The sequence below is a fragment of the Balaenoptera borealis genome, assembly GCF_965194805.1.
Source record: "Balaenoptera borealis genome assembly, chromosome: 3".
NCBI classification, from domain to species: Eukaryota; Metazoa; Chordata; class Mammalia; order Artiodactyla; family Balaenopteridae; genus Balaenoptera; species Balaenoptera borealis.
This window is the reverse complement of record NC_138866.1, coordinates 93345420-93363013: the sequence shown is the minus strand read 5'-3', so window position 1 is coordinate 93363013 and position 17594 is coordinate 93345420. Positions and strand designations below refer to the sequence as shown.

At 36.2% G+C, this 17594-nt stretch overlaps 1 protein-coding gene across 14 annotated transcripts in view; it reads right to left on the bottom strand.

Moving 5' to 3' along the window:
- Positions 1-17594, bottom strand: part of AP4E1 (adaptor related protein complex 4 subunit epsilon 1) — a 151374-nt gene that overhangs the window by 97174 nt on the left and 36606 nt on the right. For all 14 annotated transcript variants that reach the window (XM_082387901.1, XM_082387907.1, XM_082387906.1 and 11 more), the window contains 3 exons: positions 16813-17115; positions 14534-14648; positions 3819-3942 (listed from right to left, as the gene is read on the bottom strand). In XM_082387901.1, the coding sequence (XP_082244027.1) occupies positions 3819-3942; positions 14534-14648; positions 16813-17115 (542 nt within the window). The remainder of the gene's footprint in view (positions 1-3818; positions 3943-14533; positions 14649-16812; positions 17116-17594) is intronic.

The window sequence follows — 17594 nt, the reverse complement described above, 5'->3', positions numbered from 1 at the left end:
ATAGTTACCTTCTTGAGGCGTTTTTCAAAACACATCATTGTCATGACCTTTTAGAAACAGCTTTCATATTATATTCTATGTGCCAGAAATAAAACCTAGATCTTTAGATTTTATTTTAGTTATAGCCAACCTCCCTTAACTCTTCAACCAAAAGATTTAAGGCAACAGAACTCTAGACTTAGTTAAAAATTTCATATTATTTAATTTTCATTTAATTCCTTGAATAAGATGTCCAAAAATAGAACTACTGTAAATCAGTTCCTTTCACCTATTGACTTTTCAAAAATATCTTTAATTCTGATGGGTTAAAGATCAGAAATGATGTAAGTTTCATACCTATAATCATTCAGTGAAGGAATTAACACTACATAAATTCACTACATAAAATCCTGTTGAGAGCAAAAAAGAAAAAAATCATTCAAATCTACTCCTATGTGTAAATTTACCTTTAATCCACAAGGTTTTCTTAATGTGAGCACAAGCTACACTTTCACTATTATAAATGTACATTTATAAAAACGAATGAGGTTTGATCTGTAGAAGAAAACAGTAGTATTTTTGGAAAAAGCATGAAGGTTAGGAGTTTTTTTATATCTGAGATGAAAAAGAAAAAAGTTGTGATTAGAATTAGGACTCACCTACTGTTGTCCCAAAAGCTACAGCTGTGAATCATAAGTGCAGGCTGAAACAGCCAAAGACTGCCTCTATTGTTTTCATATAAGAACCATGTGTCCTTGGCACTGGCTCATTTAAGTATCCCTCTCATGATCCAAAACTGAATTTTTAAAATTTGTACTACAAGATAGGCAGATCGTGAAATGAATCTAAAAGAAGGATTGAGAAATATCTGTACTATTATTCCATTTTAATTTGTTGGAATCATAGTCAGTTTGATTTTCTGTAGTATGCCAGAAACAAAAACAGATCATTATACTTCATACTGAGTGAAGAACTAACGCTATTAAGCACCAACTGGCTAAAATAAAGTCTAATGTTAATAAAGAACGTCCTATAGGGAATTAGTCCATTCCTACTCAGTGAATTTTATTGCTGAATGTTCCTTTACAAATATCTTCATTCGTCCCTTTCTTTCAGGTACCAAAAGAGTTTTCTAAAAAGTTAAAAAAAAAACCAAAACTGTTAGTTATCTATCAAACCTCTTAGAAGAAAACTGGTTGATCTTGTGTGAGCAGACAAAAAAGTCATCAGGGGAACCCTTAATGTGACCCCAGCATTTCTAGGATGCTCAACAGCAACAACTAAAAAGGATTCATGAATGCCCACAGCAGGATTACAGTGTTTTTTGTAGCCCTGTTTACCAAAACATATCCTTTAATTATTGGGGGGGGGGGAATAAAAAAGAGCAACTCCCCAAATGATTCAAATATTAGTTTAACTAAAAAAAGGTAGGTGTGGTAGACCCTGGGATGTTCCATCCAGATCCCCCTTCAATGAAGGACTTTGTTGGCACAGCTGTTAGGAGCATAGCACCCTTAGGGATTTGCCTCAGTTGCAGAGAGTCACCTCAACTGCAAATCATGCCCTTTTCCAGGGCAGCCCATATCCAATAATTGATGAACAGAAGTGTAGAGTCCTGGCCACCCGTTTTAGCCCAACTCAGGACAGCTCAGGTGGGCCATTCTAGCTTCAGCGCTTCCTATGGGGTCAGCAGACACTGTTGTTGGCACTGCATTGCTTCTTATCTTCTTCCTCTGCCCAAACCTTCTTCTTTTCCCTTCCTTCCACAGTTGTTGATGCCAAGGGCACTCCTTAATATTCTGCATGCTAAATTCCACCTTGGAATGCACTTCCCAGGGAATTCAACCCACAATAACAGGCAAAAATGAGAAGGGGAGGAAAAAGGAGCCTGCATATATGCCTATTATCAACATAAATTTTCACGGTCATGCATTACATACAGAAAGTCTAAAAAGGAGGTAGATAAATAAGAGAGCAGCATAAAGCCATTTCATACACAAAATATGCCTCTTTATGATATGAAACATACCGTAAAAAAATTTTTAAACATAAGTCATCTTTGCCTGGATTTTGACAATAATAATATAATTCATGGTTTTATATGGTATACCTTTGTGTTGTTTTTAATCAGACCATTCAAACACAGATGTAGATTATGGCCAAGCAAACTTCAAAAGATTAGGAATGTACTTTGAGCTCTAGAAATTCCCATTTGCGGTAGGGTGCTGCTCCGTAATAGGGCTTAAGGTAAGAAATGCTAAATTGGGCTTGCCCCACTTTATTCTCAGCTTGCCAGAGACTGCAGAAGAATGATCATCTCCTCTCTAAAGCTGATTCACCTTGCCAATTACCACTTAGGTTCCTAATCTGAAATAATGTGTGCGCTGTGGTCCTCTTTGGAAAGAAATTTTAAATTGATCCCTCATGTTGCATTTCATGATAATACAGCATATGTATAATTCCTGAGCAGCTTTGCCAAATGTCATTTCTCTGAGGGTAGTACATGTACACATACAGGATTTACAAGGCCCTGTCAAGTCCGCCAGATCCTAGTTCAATACTAAAAAAGCAGATGCCATCATCTGTTGTGCAGGCAAAAGGGACTACGTTTGGAGGGTTTCTGTCTCTCCTTCCCTTGCCCCTGTATTCCCTGTTTGAGGCACTTAATTGCTATCACCACCACCATCACATGCTCACAAACCGTATCTGCTCCCCATGCTTATAATACTGAAATTAAATGTCTGGGAAAGAAAAGGGTGTCAACAGAGCAGGAAAAAAAGGCTAAGAGAGAGATTTTGAACTTATGCCATTTCAATCAGCATATCATTCTACATTCCTCATAATCTATGTGTCATTCTTCTGATAAATACTTCTTATAACCATATCACTGGAAGACTGACAAATGCAAAGACGAACATAAAATAAGGTTACTGAGTCTGTTCAAATGTCATCTTTCAAAGTTGTCACCTGTGAGATTTTATCATTTATTCTAACAATGTTGTCATTACTCAAAACATTTTTGAACTCTTAGAAGAAGCTCCTTCACAAACAAGAAAGCCATTTTCATTACTTTATGTCACACTGGTATACTGACCAAAGTTATCCAGCTTGACTACTAATTTTATGTAGTCAATTCAGCTTTTGGATAATAACAATAATGATAGCAATGACAATTATTAATTTTAGTAGCTACCATTTATCGATCATTTATTATGTACTGGGTTGTATGAGGCACTTTACATACATTATCTCATTTTATAAACTTAATCATATTTCTAGTAATTTATTCATATTTCCAAAATCAAAATTTACCTAAAAAGGATGAAGATTTGACTCTATGTTAAGACATTCAGACAAATGTATCACCAATTTTCAAGGTGGCTGGAAAGAAGCACTGAAAGCATTCTGAGCAAAGCACACAGCTTTGTCAAGTGAAGTCATCATCTTTATGTTCATCTATATATTCGTCAATCTTCCAATGAGATGGTTATAAGAAGTAGATTATGAGAATGCAGAATGATATGAACAGTCACCTCACCTGGGTATATGAGTTCTGATACACTTCTTTAAAAATATATGTGTGTGTGTATGCATGATATGTAGTAATAACACACACATCATTACTATGTGTAAAGCTTGTATACATTCTATACTGTCTTGGAAGTAAGCAAGCTCTCTTAAAGTACAAGGACAGGCTATACACTATCAATACCCTGAGAGCAATAAATAGAAACAGCTGAAACAACAACCCATGCAGAATTTAGCTTTCAGGAATCCTTCAACATGTAAAGACATTTAAACACTCCCATGTTCTCAATTTTAATAAGAAAGGAACTTACTCTTTTAGCCCGGTATCTGTACTATTCCCAGATATATCTGAACCAAGAGAAATGCCAGCAGGAGACTGTCGTCCAGAGAAGCCAGATGAAGAAAAGGAGAGTCCATATGGTTCAAAACTGAGAACTAGAATTTTAAAACAACAACAGAGGTTCATATTTAAAACAAAGCAAAAATTATGAAAAAAAAGCAAAAAATAAAATAATTGAAGACTAGAATCCAGTGACAATTTTTAAACTGGAAGGGACTTTGGAAATGATCTAATCAAACATTTATAGCAATAATAATAAAGCAGCTATGATTTATTAAATCTCTACTACAGTCTTCATACAATTAGTTAATCAAAGACAGTCTTTCATTTTTATCTTTTTACCACCCTTAAAAGCTAAAAAAGAATTCAATTAGGAAAGACAACTGATAAACCAGGTCTACTGCAAAGTTGCTGCTCTCATGCAAAAATGTTTAATGAACTATGAATGAAGAGCTGACCATGTTTCTGTTTAACAAAATGCTCTTAGGCACATTCCTGTACCAACTGGACTGATGGAGCCCTCAATGTGAAATCCCCCTTACTGACAAAGAACAAGGTTTACCCAGGTTCAGATTCCTTTGCTTTGGTTTACCCAGCAAGTAAACAAGGTAAACAACGTTTACCCAGGTTGATTCCTTTCCTTTCCTTTGTACACATTTTGTGTACAACTTCTGGGAGGAATCCTCCTGGAAGAAAAAACTTCCTCTCTTCCTTCCTCTTTTATGTTCATAAAAAACCATCATCAATACTAGGCTGCCTACTTCCGGATTTCTTTAATGGGAAAGAGCAATAACCCTCTGCCTTGTATAAAGCCCTGCTTTCTCTGTTTTCTAATATGCTATTTAGCTAAACTTAATCCTAACTGGCACATTATCTCTTTGGACTGTCTGGATTATAATACAAAGGACCTTCTTAAATTATAAGAAGTATCTTAGAAAATAAAATATGAACTTCTGTAATTATTATCCTTATTTTACAAATGAGGAATCTGTGGCAAAGAGCTTGCCAAGAAGTCACCGAAGAGTACAAAGACAAGAAATGAAAGAGGCAAATGAGAAATCAGATACTCTGGTTCCAGAACTGCACTCTCAACCATTATATTACACTGTCTCCTTCAAAGGAAACAGCACCTAATCCAAAGAGTACTAAATAAATTAGCTTGTTTGTTAGCTAAATGAATGATATAAAAGAGGAATGACTGTTCACTATAAAAAAAAATGGGCTAATTAATAATCAGGAGAACCAGTTCTTGATGTAGGTTGGGTGTTAACTAGGTTATGAACTAGATCTTGATTTCTTTGTAAAGTGAAGGGTTCGGACTAGGTCAGCAATTTCCAAGTGCTGATTTGATAACCAGGAACAAGCTGACTTCACAGAATCTGTCACATATCTTTTTATACACACAACCAGGCTTTCAGAGATATAGTTACAGAAGGTATAAGAGTAGGTCTCAAAAATCTGTATCATTTTTTTAAAACTCTCTATGTGAGTCTGATTCTAAATCATGTTTGGAAACCACCTGTCTAAATCTAAGGTCCTTTTCAGATAGAATATCCTCTCATTTTAAGCTTTCCAATCATCTGGTTTAACCTTCTATCCCATATTGGCCTCTTTTAAATAGCATCTGTGACAGTCAGTCATCCAGCCTCTGCACTGACACTTCCAGGAACAGTGAAGAGCTCAAGAAATGTTTTAAGAGTTTAAGGCAAAAAGCAAGTAAAGATAAAAAGTTTAAGCAAAGAGCAGAAAGAATTCAAAATTAAAGAGTTTGAAAATAGAGGAAAAAAAGACTAGACATGGAAGAGGACAATACCTGGAGAATAGTCAGATAAAATTCCAATCCTGAGACAAAAAAATTAAAGACTGTCATCTAAGAAAGGCCGAGAAAGGTTCAACATAGAGAAAGAAGTTCAAACCACATTATTTTCATTCTTAAGTGAAAATTTGCCAAGATCCTTACAGAGAGGAATGACTAGAAGGGACAAAATTGGAGATAGTTAACTAGATGAACAAGAGCTCATGTGCAAATTGGGAAGCAGGAAGAGACTAATGGTATGCAGAAAGAGTGAGGAGAAGGAAGAAGATGGCTGAATTGCAACTTAATGAATATGTAGAAGTTAACCAGATGAAGAATGAGGAAAAAGGGCAATTCATACAGAAGAGAAAGCATGAGCTGGAAGCAGAGAGAGTCCTTGAGAGTCAGAGGAGTTACTGAAAGTAATCCAGATGAGAGATAAAAATATAAACTATCCTGGGCATAAGTGAGTAATTCAATATTTAACGTGTTTGTATCCTTTGTGACTTTAGAGGCTTTGATTATATGCACACTCCTTCTTTATCTTACCTTGTATTGCAGTTCTTTTATTTTATTTATTTTTTCTATTTTAATTTCATTTTTTTTAACATCTTTATTGGAGTATAACTGCTTTAAAATGGTGTGTTAGCTTCCACTTTATAACAAAGTGAATCAGCTATACATATACGTATATCCCCATATCCCCTCCATCTTGCATCTCCCTCCCATCCTCCCTATCCCACCCATCTAGGTGGTCACAAAGCACCAAGCTGATCTCCCTGTATTATGCAGATGCTTCCCACTAGCTATCTATTTTACATTTGGTAGTGTATATATGTCCATGCCACTCTCTCACTTCGTCCCAGCTTACCCTTCCCCCTCCTCGTGTCCTCAAGTCCATCCTCTATGTCTGTGTCTTTATTCCTGTCCTCCCCCTAAGTTCTTCAGAACCATTTTTTCTTTTTTTTTTTTTAAGATTCCATATATATGTGTTAGCATATGGTATTTGTTTTTCTCTTTCTGAATTACTGCACTCTGTATGACAGACTCTAGGTCCATCCACTTCACTACAAATAACTCAATTTCATTTCTTTTTATGGCTCAGTAATACTCCATTGTATATATGTGCCACACCTTCTTCATCCATTCATCTGTCAACAGACACTTTGGTTGCTTCCATGCCCTGGCTATTGTAAACAGAGCTGCAATGAACATTGTGATACATGACTCTTTTTGAATTATTGTTTTCTCAGGGTATATGTCCCGAAGTGGGATTGCTGGGTCATATGGTAATTCTATTTTTAGTTTTTTAAGGAACCTCCATACTGTTCTCCATAGTGGTTGTATCAATTTACATTCCCACCAACAGTGCAAGAGGGTTCCCTTTTCTCCACACCCTCTCCAGCATTTACTGTTTCTAGATTTTTTGATGATGGCCATTCTGACCGGTGTGAGATGATATCTCATTGTAGTTTTGATTTGCATTTCTCTAATGATTAATGATGTTGAGCATTCTTTCATGTGTTTGTTGGCAATCTGTATATCTTCTTTGGAGAAATGTCTATTTAGGTCTTCTGCCCATTTTTGGATTGGGTTGTTTGTTTTTTTGTTATTGAGGTGCATGAGCTGCTTGTAAATTCTGGAGATTAATTCTTTGTCAGTTGCTTCATTGGCAAATATTTTCTCCCATTCTGAGGGTTGTCTTTTGGTCTTGTTTATGGTTTCCTTTGCTGTGCAAAAGCTTTTAAGTTTCATTAGGTCCCATTTGTTTATTTTTGTTTTTATTTCCATTTCTCTAGGAGATGGGTCAAAAAGGATCTTGCTGTGATTTATGTCATACAGTGTTCTGCCTATGTTTTCCTCTAAGAGTTTGATAGTGTCTGGCCTTACATTTAGGTCTTCAATCCATTTTGAGTTTATTTTTGTGTATGGTGTTAGGGAGTGTTCTAATTTCATACTTTTACATGTACCTGTCCAGTTTTCCCAGCACCACTTATTGAAGAGGCTGTCTTTTCTCCACTGTATATGCTTGCCTCCTTTATCAAAGATAAGGTGACCATGTGTGCGTGGGTTTATCTCTGGGCTTTCTATCCTGTTCCATTGATCTATGTTTCTGTTTTTGTGCCAGTACCATACTGTCTTGATTACTGTAGCTTTGTAGTATAGTCTGAAGTCAGGGAGCCTGATTCCTCCAGCTCCATTTTTCGTTCTCAAGATTGCTTTGGCTATTCGGAGTCTTTTGTGTTTCCATACAAATTGTGAAATTTTTTGTTCTACTTCTGTGAAAAATGCCAGTGGTAGTTTGATAGGGATTGCATTGAATCTGTAGATTGCTTTGGGTAGTAGTCATTTTCACAATGTTGATTCTTCCAATCCAAGAACATGGTATATCTCTCCAACTATTTGTATCATCTTTAAGTTCCTTCATCAGTGTCTTATAATTTTCTGCATACAGGTCTTTTGTCTCCTTAGGTAGGTTTATTCCTAGATATTTTATTCTTTTTGTTGCAATGGTAAATGGGAGTGTTTTCTTAATTTCACTTTCAGATTTTTCATCATTAGTATATAGGAATGCAAGGGATTTCTGTGCATTAATTTTGTATCCTGCTACTTTACCAAATTCATTGATTAGCTCTAGGAGTTTTCTGGTAGCATCTTTAGGATTCTCTATGTATAGTATCATGTCATCTGCAAACAGTGACAGTTTTACTTCTTCTCTTCCAATTTGGATTCCTTTTATTTCTTTTTCTTCTCTGATTGCTGTGGCTAAAACTTCCAAAACTATGTTGAATAGTGGTGAGAGTGGGCAACCTTGTCTTGTTCCTGATCTTAGCGGAAATGGTTTCAGTTTTTCACCACTGAGGACGATGTTGGCTGTGGGTTTGTCATATATGGCCTTTATTATGTTGAGGAAAGTTCCCTCTATGCCTACTTTCTGCAGGGCTTTTATCATAAATGGGTGTTGAATTTGTCGAAAGCTTTCTCTGCATCTATTGAGATGACCATATGGTTTTTCTCCTTCAATTTGTTAATATGGTGTATCACGTTGATTGATTTGCAGATATTGAAGAATCCTTGCATTCCTGGAATAAACCCCACTTGATCATGGTGTATGATCCTTTTAATGTGCTGTTGGATTCTGTTTGCTAGTATTTTGTTGAGAATTTTTGCATCTATGTTCACCAGTGATACTGGCCTATAGTTTTCTTTCTTTGTGACATCTTTGTCTGGTTTTGGTATCAGGGTGATGGTGGCCTTGTAGAATGAGTTGGGGAGTGTTCCTCCCTCTGCAATATTTTGGAAGAGTTTGAGAAGGATAGGTGTTAGCTATTCTCTAATTGTTTGACAGAGTTCACCTGTGAAGCCATCTGGTCCTGGGCTTTTGTTTCTTGGAAGATTTTTAATCACAGTTTCAATTTCAGTGCTTGTGACTGGTCTGTTCATATTTTCTATTTCTTCCTGGTTCAGTCTCGGCAGGTTGTGCATTTCCAAGAATTTGTCCATTTCTTCCAGGTTGTCCATTTTATTGGCATATAGTTGCTTGTAGTAATCTCTCATGGTCATTTGTACTTCTGCAGTGTCAGTTGTTACTTCTCCTTTTTCATTTCTAATTCTATTGATTTGAGTCTTCTCCCTTTTTTTCTTGATAAGTCTGGCTAATGGTTTATCAATTTTGTTTATCTTCTCAAAGAACCAGCTTTTAGTTTTATTGATCTTTGCTATTGTTTCCTTCACTTCTTTTTCCATTTATTTCTGATCTGATCTTTATGATTTCTTTCCTTCTGCTAGCTTTGGGGTTTTTTTGTTCTTCTTTCTCTAATTGCTTTAGGTGCAAGGTTAGGTTGTTTATTTGAGATGTTTCCTGTTTCCTGAGGTAGGCTTGTATTGCTATAAACTTCCCTCTTACAACTGCTTTTGCTGCATCCCAAAGGTTTTGGGTCGTCATATCTCCATCGTCATTTGTTTCTAGGTATTTTTTGACTTCCCCTTTGATTTCTTCAGTGATCACTTCATTATTAAGTAGTGTATTGTTTAGCCTCCATGTGTTTGTATTTTTTACAGATCTTTTCCTGTAATTGATATCTAGTCTCATAGTGTTGTGGTCGGAAAAGATACTTGATACGATTTCAATTTTCTTAAATTTACCAAGGCTTGATTTGTGACCCAAGATATGATCTATCCTGGAGAATGTTCCATGAGCACTTGAGAAAAATGGGTATTCTGTTGTTTTTGGGTGGAATGTCCTATAAATATCAATTACGTCCATCCTGTTTAATGTATCATTTAAAGCTTGTGTTTCCTTATTTATTTTCATTTTGGATGATCTGTCCATTGGTGAAAGTGGGGTGTTAAAGTCCCCTACTATGATTGTGTTACTGTCGATTTCCCCTTTTAGGGTTGTTAGTATTTGCCTTATGTATTGAGGTGTTCCTATGTTGGGTGCATAAATATTTACAATTGTTATATCTTCTTCTTGGGTTGATCCCTTGATCATTATGTAGTGTCCTTCTCTGTCTCTTGTAATAGTCTTTACTTTAGAGTCTATTTTGTCTGATATGAGAATTGCTACTCCAGCTTTCTTTTGATTTCCATTTGCATGAAATATCTTTTTTCCATCCCCTCACTTTCAGTCTGTATGTGCCCCTAGGTCTGAAGTGGGTCTCTTGTAGACAGCATATATATGGGTCTTGTTTCTGTATCCATTCAGCCAGTCTATGTCTTTTGGTTGGAGCATTTAATCCATTTACATTTAAGGTAGTTATCGATATGTATGTTCCTATTATCATTTTCTTCATTGTTTTGTGTTTGTTATTGTAGGTCTTTTCCTTATCTTGTGTTTCCTGCCTAGAGAAGTTCCTTTGGCATTTGTTGTAAAGCTGGTTTGGTGGTGCTGAATTCTCTTAGCTTTTGCTTGTCTGTAAAGGTTTTAATTTCTCTGTCGAATCTGAATGAGATCCTTGCTGGGTAGAGTAATCTTGGTTGTAAGTTTTTCCCTTTCATCACTTTAATATGTCCTGCCACTCCCTTCTGGCTTGCAGAGTTTCTGCTGAAAGATCAGCTGTCAACCTTATGGGGATTCCATTGTATCTTATTTGTTGTTTTTCCCTTGCTGCTTTTAATAGTTTTTCTTTGTATTTAATTTTTGATAGTTTGATTAATATATGTCTTGGCATGTTTCTCCTTGGATTTATCCTGTATGGGACTCTCTGTGCTTCCTGGACTTGATTAACTATTTCCTTTCCCATATTAGGGAAGTTTTCAACTATACTCTCTTCAAATATTTCTCAGTCCCTTTCTTTTTCTCTTCTTCTTCTGGGACCCCTATAATTTTGAATGTTGGTGTGTTTTATGTTGTCCCAGAGGTCTCTGAGTCTGTCCTCATTTCTTTTCATTCTTTTTTCTTTATTCTGCTCTGTGGTAGTTATTTCCACTATTTTATCTTCCAGGTCACTTACCCATTATTCTGCCTCAGTTTTTCTGCTATTGATTCCTTCTAGGGAATTTTTAATTTCATTTATTGTGTTGTTCATCATTGCTTGTTTGCTCTTTAGTTCTTCTAGGTCCTTGTTAAAAGTTTCTTGCATTTTCTCCATTCTATTTCCAAGATTTTGGATCATCTTTACTATCATTATTCTGAATTGTTTTTCAGGTAGACTGCCTATTTCCTCTTCATTTGTTTGGTCTGGTGGGTTTTTACCTTGCTCCTTCATCTGCTGTGTGTTTCTTTCTTCTCATTTTGCCTAACTTACTATGTTTGGGGTCTCCTTTTCGCAGGCTGCAGGTTCATAGTTCCCATTGTTTTTGATGTCTGCCCCCAGTGGCTAAGGGTGGTTCAGTGGGTTGTGTAGGCTTCCTGGTGGAGGGGACTGGTGCCTGTGTTCTGGTGGATGAGGCTGGATCTTGTCTTTCTGGTGGGCAGGACCGCATTCGGTGGTGTGTTTTGGGATGTGTGTGACCTTATTATGATTTTGGGCAGCCTCTCTGCTAATTGTGTTCCTGTCTTGCTAGTTGTTTGGCATAGGGTGTCCAGCACTGTAGCTTGCTGGTTGTTGAGTGGAGCTGGGTCTTAGCGTTGAGATGGAGATCTCTGGCAGAGCTTTCACCATTTGATATTACATGGAGCTGGGAGGTCTCTGGTGGACCAATGTCCTCAACTTGGCTCTTCTACCTCAGAGGCACAGGCCTGATACCCAGCTGGAGCGTCAAGACCCTATCAGCCACATGGCTCAGAAGAAAAGGGAGAAAAAGAGAAAGAAAGAAACAAATAACAATAATAAAATAAAATAAAGTTATTAAAATAAAAACTAAAAAAAAATTATTAAAAATTTTTTAAAAATTAAAAATAAAAAAAAAAGAAAAGACAGAAAGAAAGAAAGAAGAGAGCAACCAAACCAAAACACAAATCCACCAATGGTAACAAGCGCTAAAAACTATACTAAAAAAAACGACAGACAGAACCCTAGGACAAATGGTAAAAGCAAAGCTATACAGACAAAATCACACAAAGAAGCATACACATACATACTCACAAAAAGAGAAAAAGGAAAAAAATATATATATCTTTTGGGAAGTCTGAGGACTTCTGCCAGCGTTCAGTAGGTGTTCTGTAGGAGCTGTTCCACGTGTAGATGTATTTCTGATGTATTTGTGGGGAGGAAGGTGATCTCCATGTCTTACTCCTCCTCCATCTTGAAGTTCTCTGCAGTTCTTTTATACCTTGATCATTTCGCTATACCTCTCTGACCATCCCCAGCTGTTATTAATTTTATTTTTTGAGAGACTAACAGTCTAAACTTGATGTGGTTTTCAAAAATCCATAGTTCTGTAGACAGGAGATTATCCTGCTACTTCCCCTTATTATCTCTGGTTTTATCTAACATTGGGGCTACAACATATTCAAATAACGTTTTAACAGAATAATCCACACTGATTCCTCAATGCTTTTCTTTGGTAGGAACTGGTAATAAAAGTTTGTTCCCCACTGTCCCACCTATGTTTGCTAATTCTCATTATCTTACAATATTTTCCTTAAGTTTATTGTTATGAACTTGGCATTTTTCTACCCAAGAGAGCTAAGTACCGTATCCTTCATAAAAGTGACATTTGACTACTACTCTTCAAATGATTTATAAAAATCTCAAACAATATCAGTATCAGAACCGATTGCCAATTGAAGGATTCTAGAATTAACAACTTGTTGGGCAGAAAATACCTATTTTTCCCCCACTCTTTACTTTCTGTCATAGCCACAATTATAAGATACATGATTTTATAACTTATTCTTCAAGTATATAGCATAAGCACTTGCTATGTCCTGTCTTGTAACTGATTTCCTTTTCCATGATATAAAAGACAGTTTAGGCTCATGAAATTTCAATTTTACTTTAGAGAACTTTTGAAAAATAGGTTTGGGAGGAGAGGGGAAGAGCTTAATTTGACAGTTTAACCCCATTTATAATGATGATTCCATGATCAAAAATGTACTTGGCAAATGAATATACTAGCTTGGGGAGTTTCAGGGCTATTATATTTGCATCAGCCACTTAACTTACTTTAAGAAAGAAGAAAGGCAGTGCCAGAAATTAGGCTCCTTGTCCTACCCCCTCTTGCCTACCCTAGCCTTGAATTGCAGTAATAAGAGCAACTGATGGGGAATTCCCTGGTGGTCCAATGGTTAGGGCTCTGTGCTTTCACTGCAGGGACATCCCTGGTCGGGGAACTAAGATCCCGCATGCTACACAGCACAGCCAAAAAAAAAAGGAAAAAAAAAAAAAAGAGCAACTGATGGCCCCCAGACATTTGAAAATAAGGAAATATGACAACTGGACCATGTCTCCCACTCTGGAACTCCAGATTTTCACTCCATGCCTTGGATGTCATAGGCCTCTATATGCACTATAGTCAGAGGTTGGGCAACTGTAATTCAAAACTTTATTTCCCCCCACATATTCTATCAATACATGAGGAGTTAAATGGGAAGGAAACTGATTACCCTTTGAAAGAAAATTGTATTTTCTAGGCCTTTAGGTATCATTGTGCTAAATAATGTCAAAAATCTTAAAAGAGCAAATACTTCCACGAAAAAATAACATCAAGCCTATTAATAGTGTTTATACTTTTTGGTTTCATTGTAGGATCAACCATTTAGTTGTACTCATATGCCTAGCGCAGAACCTAAAAAATAATAAGTACTCTACAAAATCATTAAATAATGAATAGGAGAAAAAAAAAGACCTTTCGGCATTGAACTTTTCAGTATTAACATTCTGAATTCCTGTATAGATAATATTTAATGGTCTCCCTTTGTTCATATATATATATATCTCCCATCCACCATCAAATATCTCAGTGATCTCCTCTTTACTAAAATAATGACAGAAGTCTTTCCCTGACAGCCTACATTTTTTAAATGTAAAGTTATTCTTTTCTTTCTAAGCTGTTCCTAAATTCACTGATCAGATATTTCATTGGAGGAAGCATTTTAACACACTTAAGCTATACAAGATTGTTCAGAATAAAATGAAACTCACTAGTTCATAGAAAGCAGAGTTTTCTTCTGAAACTCTTCTGCAGATATGCTCACGCTGATATCTGTCAGCCCTTTACACAGTGACCAACATGATAATTCCACCTTCAAGTTCTTTTAAAATTCCAGGATGGCTGCCATATCTTAGGCACTTATGTACATGAAACCTATGGCTTTGGGAACACCTCTAGGCTAACTTTTTTTTCCTGTTTACCCCAAACAAGGTCAGGGTGAACAAGTCACAAGCAGACTTAATGAGAGATAATGAATCTCCTCAGTTATTTACTTACATGACTATAATATCAATTGCATTAAAAAGTGATATCCCTACAATCTAGCTTATTATAAACCCATGAAAAATTACCTTTTTCCTGAGAAAGCTTTTCCTCCTGCCGTTGGTGGTGAGGTTTGTAAGGTGCTGCCCCCTGACTTAGTTCTTCAGCCACAAAACCATCCAGAAAAGATAAGGAAGCATCTACCTATATTAAAGTAAAGCAAAAATTAGGAATTAAAAAAACTTACCCTAAACAGTAGACTGTACATTCACAGAAGTGATTTCAGCCCATATTTCCTAAAAATAATTTTTAAGTGAAAAACAGAACTTCAACCCTAGAATTGCTACTCAACTCTCTTTCTGAAACATCTATAATCAAAACACTCAGCTAAGAATCTAACAATATAAGTCATGTGCACTTGGTATTCATTTCACTGCACTGCAGAATACATTTTTGAGCATCCAAAATGTTAAGGCATCATGTTAGATGCTATAACTGAGACAAAGGAAGACACAAGTCCTGCCTCATGAGACTTGTAATCTACCAGAGGAGAAGACACATACACTATGAACTATAGTGTCTACATTAGTTTCCTGCTGCTGGGGGCTAAAAACAAAGCCCCCAGCAAAGGCTAGTTCCTTCTGGAGGCTCCAGCGGAGAATAGGTTTCTTGTCTCTTCCAGCTCCTAGAGGCTGCCGGCATTCCTCGGCTTGTGGCTATATCACTCCAATCTCTGCTTCTACTGTTATTTGGCCTTTTCCTCTCTGACCTCTTGCCTCACTTTTATAAGGACCCTTGTGATTATATCATGCCTACTCAGATAATCCAAGATAATCTTCCCATTACAAAATCCTTAACTTAATCAAACCTACGAAGTCCCTTTTACCATAAAGTAACATACGCACAGGTTCCAGGGATTAAGATGTGATTATCTTGGGGAGGCCCATTATCCAGCCTCTCACAGTGCCTTTGATTTAACTATCCTATTCCTTTCTACCTAAAAATGCTTTGTTACAAACCTGTGGAAAATTACTTAATTTCAATAAAGTACAAGAATAGAAAGGTACAAGAGAATGCTTAAATGAAAAGAAATAAAGAGATGAAGAAAGAGTAAGGGGAAAAGGAGAAAAGAAAAAGTGAGGGGAGAAATAAAAATGAGATACACAAGAGGATATAGCAGTAACGACCTCAGAAACCACAGATTTGCCTCTCCTAATTTAGCCAAGTGTATACAAACAGCTCAGATAATTTAGAACAGCAGGTAATTCTCAAAAAATTTAAGTGGCATGTCACACTGTGCATTTGGCAAAGTTTAGTTTTGATAAGTTTTTTTTTTTAAGTTTTTTTTTCCATGTGGACCACTTTTAAAGTCTTTATTGAATTTGTTACAATATTGCTTCTGTTTCATGTTATAGTTTTTTGGCCACAAGACATGTGGGATCTTAGCTCCCCAACCAGGGATTGAACCCACATCCCCTGCATTAGAAGGCAAAGTCCTAACCACTGGACCGACAGGGAAGTCCCTCGATAAGATTCTTAAGAGATGAAGCCATGTCATCATCATTATCTTTTATTGGAAGAAAGGGAAGTAGAGTAACTAACTAGTTTAATACTATGTATAGCATATTTATTCATATAGTCTCTGGAATGCCAACAAATGTTAAACCAAGGCCTCTGCCCATGAGGAGCTAATGAAAAAAATTAATGAACAAAGGTTCAAAATAAATACAAGCCATGAACATCTGAGTCATAATTAGTGGGAATATTGCCCATCCTCCCCTCTTCTTCAACTATATGACATCTAATATAAAAATTTGAACAAATCTGACTTCCTTTTGGAAGTTTTCAGATTTACACCAATCTGAGAGAGAACTCAGAGGTGAGCAGTAACTAAGTGCTTTGGATTAAAAGCAGCACTGGCTGAAAGTAGGTGGGAGAAGAAAAGGCGGGTGATCAGGTTCCAAAGTAGTAAAAATTTAGATAGTAGATGGACAAAATAAAATGGAGAACTGTTTTTTTCTTACATTGTCAAAGAAAAGAGAGCAATAATAAAATGACATATTAGAGAAGTTCAAAGGAGATAAAATTTTTAAGTTCTCAAATTATTATATGTTAAAAGAGACTGTCATAGACTATAAACCCCTTCACTGCAGTTCTCCAGAACAGATTAGTCTTCCTGACTATTTAGGATCACTACTGAGTAGAAGCTCTCAAATGCCCTCTCACACTAATGTGAGAAAAATGCCAACCTTCATCTAAAGTGCTACAGAAATGACATTTTGGCATATTCCAGATATATCACAAATGCAAGAATTATTCTGTTTAAAGACAATGCAATTTTGTAAAAGATGGAATGCAGATATCTTACCACCATGTCTTCACAACTCTTATCAACTGGAAGCAAGCCCTTCATAAATTTCACATTCTCATGCAAATGTTTTAATTCAAATGCATGTTGTCTCAAACAAGTATCCAAAGATGTGGTAAATTCCTGGATTAATCTCTCAACTATATTAGAAGAGTGTGCTTGGGGTGTCAACTTGGTCACAGCAGCAATTATCCAGGCTTTTGTTTCTGAAGAAATGGAGTCACTCGTAAGTAACTTGTAGAGCTTGGTTATAACTTCCTCTGGCGCTTCCTTACCTAAGAGGTAGGAATACTCCCCTAAAACCTAAAACAAAGAAATGTATATATGTAAATATCAAGTTATATAACAACTATACTCAGAAATCTAAACAAAGTGCCTACTGCCGGAGTGAATTTAACTTATACTAAACATATTCTCACGGTGAAGAAATTATTAAAGATACAATTGTATATTTTAGGTTCAAAATTACACCAAGAATTGGAAGTGAATACAAAAAGGTTTTCCACGTCTTTATCGTTAACAATATATAAAGTAGCATACCATTACAAGTTAGCTTTCTTCTGAACTTCCAGGTTTGGATGTTGGTTTTTAAAAGCACTTTCACATTCTGTTACTATTTTTTCCAATAAGCATTTAAACAAGTGGTTCTCACATACTAGTATGCATAAGAGCCACCTGAGGTGTTTCATAAAAATACACATTTCTATACTCTCAGCCCAGAAAATCTGATTTAGTATGTCTGTGGTGGGGATCTACAATACACATTCTGAAAAAGCATCAGC